Source organism: Cyprinodon variegatus, unplaced genomic scaffold, assembly GCF_000732505.1.
Source record: "Cyprinodon variegatus isolate N-32 unplaced genomic scaffold, C_variegatus-1.0 Scaffold93, whole genome shotgun sequence".
NCBI lineage: Eukaryota > Metazoa > Chordata > Actinopteri > Cyprinodontiformes > Cyprinodontidae > Cyprinodon > Cyprinodon variegatus.
In genome coordinates, this window is record NW_015150546.1 from 1,043,920 (window position 1) to 1,050,108 (window position 6,189).

General features: G+C 38.1%; 1 protein-coding gene across 1 annotated transcript in view; it reads left to right on the plus strand.

The window, feature by feature from the left end:
* Positions 1-6,189, plus strand: part of LOC107084133 (sperm-associated antigen 17-like) — a 34,098-nt gene that overhangs the window by 17,706 nt on the left and 10,203 nt on the right. Inside the window, exons 15-24 of the mRNA XM_015373822.1 lie at positions 844-965; positions 1,349-1,503; positions 1,792-1,901; positions 2,999-3,069; positions 3,585-3,842; positions 3,938-4,052; positions 4,210-4,350; positions 4,995-5,099; positions 5,256-5,347; positions 5,442-5,544. Coding sequence (XP_015229308.1) covers positions 844-965; positions 1,349-1,503; positions 1,792-1,901; positions 2,999-3,069; positions 3,585-3,842; positions 3,938-4,052; positions 4,210-4,350; positions 4,995-5,099; positions 5,256-5,347; positions 5,442-5,544 — 1,272 coding nt within the window. The remainder of the gene's footprint in view (positions 1-843; positions 966-1,348; positions 1,504-1,791; positions 1,902-2,998; positions 3,070-3,584; positions 3,843-3,937; positions 4,053-4,209; positions 4,351-4,994; positions 5,100-5,255; positions 5,348-5,441; positions 5,545-6,189) is intronic.

Consider the following 6,189-nt stretch of genomic DNA (forward strand, 5'->3'; position numbering starts at 1 on the left):
CGAAACTCCAAACATTCTGGTTCCTTCAGGTTGTAGAAACCCTAACTCTGACTTGATGCATCAGCCAGTTTCTCCATTGATTTGTGTGGATTCCTGAATCTCTACTTACAAAGAAAGGTTTATCAATCCGTGCACATCTAGGCTTAGAATAAATCTTCATTCAGCTCAAGCTCAGTCAGATTGAATGAGTGGCACAGATACAGATTTAAGGATGGGCTTTGACTAGGATCTTCTCAGTTCATTTTATTGAAGCTTGCTGCAGCCAGTCTGGGCTCTGACACTCACCCACATTTACAACAGAGTTGTTTACCAGGTGTGGTTTCTGCTTTTCATGGGAGTCATCCATGATCCTGAATATTCTGTTTTCACAAAGGAGGTGTAAATTTAACCAGAGTAATGTTTAAGAACAGTTTGGCTGATTATTTTAGAGACAACAACATGCTTTTAAACCATTCGAATGAACCTCTAGCTGTATGTTTATTTCTTTTTGTCGTGCTGGAAGTTTAACCTCAGCCCCATTCTAAATTCTTCTGCAGCCTCTATCACTTTTTCCAATGTATGCCTGTATTTAGCTGAACTGAGCAAAGCCACAGCATGTTGGTGCAAGTATATATATATTAATAATATTAAGTAAATATTTTATTATTAAAAGAAAACTGATGTGTATGTATTTTTTTTTTACTGTTTTCAAGGCTGCACTTTAAAAAATGAAATAGTCAAGAGAGCCGTTCTTAACCAATTTCTTTTTGTTTACACTTGTGTGTACAAAATGACAAAATAAATCTGTCTAAGTACCATAGTTATCCACTTCTAAGTGGTTTGCACGTTGCCCAAAATGTTCAGTGCTGGTCGTGTTTGACCAGAGCGCCATCTTCCACTTATTCATTAAAAGGGCAAATGAAACCTTCAATGGAAGGATACTTCTCCTCCATTCCCATCCTTGGCCTACCTGTCTACCCTGGCAGGTAATGGTAGCCCATCCATTTAGCTAAGTTTACAGGAAGAGAAGCACCTGACAGTTGAGTAAATATTTCACGTAACAACATTCAGGCATTCCTCCCTAGTGGAGATGTTCACATCGAGGTCATTCATTGCAATTAGACAGCCCTGTCAACAGAGTTAATCATTCATGCATCACGACAGCATTTACCATTTGGAGGAGAACCGTCAGGTTTCATATCCAACAAGCACTGGGAACTGCAAGGACTGCCACTGGTTTCAGTTAACCCATGTTACACCATGTCTGCTCTATGAAGATTGTTTGTTTAATTGATATTAAATTAAATATTGTGTAGACAAAAAAAAATCTTACCTCTCTCATACTTATTTCTGTAAAAAAAATGTTTAGGTTCTCCAAGTAGCATCAGAAGAATATAGTTGCCTGGACATCTTTAGAGGAAACATTGAAAACATTGTGTATGTTTTTTGCCACAACCCTGTGAAGTCTCAGCGCCTGCGTAAAGAGTTCTGGGATGTGGCCCTCCACACAGATGTCAGGTTCAGGTCAGTATTTCTTCCCTCATCTTTCATCCTTTCTATTAGCTCCAGATCCATGTTAGATCTGGGGCTTTAACTGAACCCTTGGATGTTATACTAGGTCCAAAAAAAAGCATCAAATGTCCCTCTATTGTTGCGCAGTTTGTGGAAGTATAGATAAATATATTTTATTCAGATATACCAAGTTTAATTGGGGTTACCAGCAGAAAAAATATACTTTTAAGCCTAGAAAATAGTGGAACTTGAATATAAACGATCAGCAGATAACTTTGTCTCCTCTGATCCCCCCCATAGAAAATATCTGGAGCATGTGGCTGATAAAATTTCAAGCTGGACAAAAGAAGAAGAGTTGAAAAGGGAGAAAAGGCTGATCATGAACCAGAGTCCTGCTGAGGCTCTGAAAGGTGCTGCTTTGGTTTTAGAACAGTCTGTCAAATGAACAACCTTCATCAGAAACATGTGAACCAGCTGCTGGTTTTTAATTCACCATCTTGAAGCCTTGTCTCTCCTCAGGGTCTGGTTACAGTTGTCATGTAAAGATTAACTGAGGATAGAAGCTTAGCTGAACATAAAATAAATACAAGAATCATATTTCAGCTGTAAAAATACTTTAATAGATTTACTATTCTGCATCTCCTATATTCTCCCCTTGGCTGAAAACATTCACAGACTATTTTTTTTCGATATCAAAGAACTCTCTGAATAAAATCGGACCAGTTTGCCTCATATTTCTGCATACCTTGTTTTACCAAAGTGAAGCTCACAAAGCAAAGACTGTAATCATTTTAATGCCTGGATATCAGATTAAGTTTTAATGTGATGCATTCATATCATTTTCCTCTTTTTTTATATTTCTTTTTTTTATGTTTATACTTGATTCATAATATTTTGATATAGCTAATTTGTGTTATTACATACTTGCAGGTTTTTATCCTGAGTTAAATGGGCCAAGAAAATATGTTTGTAAGAATATTGCAATTAAAGAGCTATTAGAATGTGACCTTTGCCTGAATATAGAACAAAAGCAGCCAGAAATGTTAACAGGTAGAATATCTTTTTTCATGAACTTATTTTTCTTATGTCGCTTTCAACACTTTGGTGTCTAAATGTTTTGCAATTTTGGCCAAAATGAGCTCTTAAAATGGCAAAAACAAATTTATTAGCTTTTTCTTTGTCTAACCTCTTAATAATGATTCTGGCTGTATGATCAGACAGTATTATCTCTGTAAAGTGGCTTGAGATTAGACGTGTTGTGAATTGGCGCTATCTAAATAAACTGAATTGAATTGTTTTGTGAAGGGCTCACATCAGTGAAAACTGCACCTTGTCTAGGCGCTTGAGCTGACAAACCAACTCTTACGGCCCTATGCCCTTTCCTTACCAAACAAACTAGAACAGATGAATAAAGACGCCATCTATCTTTAAAGTCTTGATGCAGGGCAGCTCTCCTTTCTCTTAGTTTCAGTACTGTGTAAGAATGTTATTTGTTTTTCATGTTTAGATGAAACCCCTGCCTGCTCCGTAGTGGAGGAAGAAGCTCTGGAACCAGTCATCAGAGAAGATTCCCTGAAAGTCAGTCACCTGAAACTCACACCACTGAGCACTCACATGGGCCACACCAGTATTCAATTACAGTAGAATATGATTAACCAGAGGCCACTTTGTCATCACCAGGATCTCTTTTCATTAGGTGGATGTAATGACTCACTTAGCATCGCAGAAGCATTCATTAGCTTTAATAATTATATCATAGATGTCAGATCTGTGACTTTAAATACAGTGAGATTGAAAATGATGATTGTTTGCATTATTTCAATGGGAATCTGTAGTTTAACAAGGTGGCTTGTTAAGAAAAAAAATAAATAAAAAAATATGTTTTAATATGCATTCTAATTCATCAATGATACATACCGGATTACATCATGAAAAATATCTATTTTTTAGTAATAATGTAAGAATTTTATATACTCACTCTCATTTCTTTCATTGGCATGCCAGTCTTCAAGCCATTTAAATAAAACGTGAAACAGTGGTAGCCCTCTCACATTAGTTCCTTCTTAGATCTTTCTATTATGTTATTTTTAAAGGCCATGGAAATGGAGCAGGAGCGGATGAAGAAAGAGGAGGCCATCAAAAAATCAAAGAATAAGGCCAAAGGCAAACAGCAGAAAGAGGTTAAGGCATCTGACAAAAAAAACAAAGCTCTGCTTGGTGACGAGAAGAGGAGAGAACATAAAGGAAATGAAGGAATTGTTTCAACCAAGACCCTCACAGCTCCGCCCGCTACCACAGCAGCTGCTGAGGATGAACAGAGGGACCTCGGTCTAGAAGAAGAACCTGACAATGTGAAGGAACACAGAAATCCAGAAATGAAATGTAGTGTTCTGTCCTCCAACTGCTCATTAGGTGTTGATTTTAGATTATTTTTTTGTTGCCATAGAGATTCATCGGCTACATCACGGACGGACAGTTGATCCATGCATCAGGACACATTGAGAAAATCTACCCCTCAGATGGAGGACGGATTACTGTGGAGCATGTGAGCTTTGTTGAAGGTATAGACAATTAAAACCAACAACCTTAAAATCTGCACGTGTATCTTTGCATTTCTATGCAGATTCCTTTTAGAGCTATCCCGTCTAACAGTAACAGGTGGTTAATCTGTGGTTTTCTTTCCTCTGTCCTCATTAAAACACTGATTTTCCTACTCAGGTCCTACCATGATGAAAGTAGCAGTAAAGAAGGATGGACACCTTTTCCACACGCACATCAACCACATTGTTCATTTTCACCCTAACCCCCCGAGTAAGCCAGAGGATAAGAAAAATATGGATCCACAAGGGGAATGGAAAGGTGAAAAAAAAGCTTCACATCTCCCTAACCAGTTAGCAACTTAGTGCTAACTGGTTAGGGAGATGCTTCTGACCACACTGGCCATAACCAAAATAGCTTGCAAACCTTCCTCCACAACAATCCCACCCCCTTGATAAACGACCAATCATATTCACTTTATTCACTCGTGTAAAGTCTGGCACCACTCGGGATAATTCAGAAATGCAACCGTTGAAACAGCTGCTTCCCTACAACTTTAACAATCTGCGGTGTAAAATATTTTGAGCACCATTTCACAGTGGAGCCAGCTTTATATCACCATGTATTATGAAGGTCCAAATGATGAAGCCCCTGTTCAGTAACATACAAAGATAAATTTAATTTGCTGCTTCCGTGTGCCAGAGGCCTCTTGTATAAACAAGACGAGCCAACGGCATTTTAAATTAACTGTAGTAATATAGTGCCTCTTCAAGCCAGAGGACTCCACAGCACCTTAAAACTGCATCCACTCATTCACCCGTTCACACCCTGATTGTAGCAAGCTACTGTACACTGCTGTGACCAGAAGTGTGCAGGAATGTTTTAGATTTGAATGTCTTTGGTTCTTTGCCGTGCTTTCCACTGATTAGAAACTCTGTATTGATGTGTCTGCCTGTCCTCTGTAGAGCCAGAGGCAAGGTTGATGAAGGTCGTAAAGCAGGGCTCCTTCTCAGCAGTCCTTCGTAATCAAATCAGACTCTCCTACAGTTTCTACGGCCCAACAGCAGAAGGTAAAGGAAAATATCATATTATATCACTATAAATGTTTGAATTTCAAACAGGTAGACTGCTCCTGTTGCAGCTCTGAGTATTTATTATGTTTGAACTGTGTTTTTATTTTAGAGGACAGAGATTCATTATTATTTATTTATTTTTATTTTTTTAAGTGTGTTTTCAGAAGACACATGTTTCCAGCCAGGAACCAGTTCCTTTCTCCTCCTCTGACTTCAGCTCCAACAGACAAATCCAGTCCATTGAGGTCAGGCTTTCTCTCCTGGATTAAACACACTTATAAACAAACAAAAAGAAAATATTTGTTTTGTTGCTTTAACCACATTCTGATGTATTTTAAGGAGTGCAACGTTCAGTCAGCTCAACAGTCGCATTCTCTCAACGGTCTCAGCCTTTCTGTTCCTAACGGATTACTGCTGCAGTTTCTGCATGAGGACACACAAGGTCAGTGGGAGCTGGATGAAACCACAGCAGCTTGCAGTCTGCCCCATCAGCTCATTCAATGTGTGAATGCGTCGTATTTCTCACCTCTTTGTTGAGTTTTATGCTGTACCCTGCTAAAGTATTCACACCCATTTGCTCACTTTACAACACAATTGGGGTGTTTCATTGCTATATCAGAGATTATTTATTTGAAAAGAAAAAAAAAAACATTTTGTTTATGCCCCTCTTAACCCTGACACCATTTAATAATATGAAGGAGTGCCAGACTAGAGATTTTTTTTTTTTTTTATAAGAATAAGGGTGTAATATTATGAGAATAAAGTCTTAAAATTACGGGAATAAAGGCGTAATATTATGAGAATAAAGTCCAGATATTACAAGAATAAAGTTGTATTTTATGACAACTCTTACAAGAATCACTTTCTTCCCTAAAATGAGGAATATCCAGCATCATGTGAAGTTATACTTTGGCACTGGTTTGACAAATAAGGAAATCTTTTAGCGCACCAGCATCAAATAGGGCTCGGGATCCATGTTGCATTGTGGGACGTCGCGGTCATATTGACGGCTACGCAAAGGTAAACATAGCTGTGATACAACGTTGTGGTTGAAAGAAGAGACGTAGAAGTAGAGAGAAAAAAGATT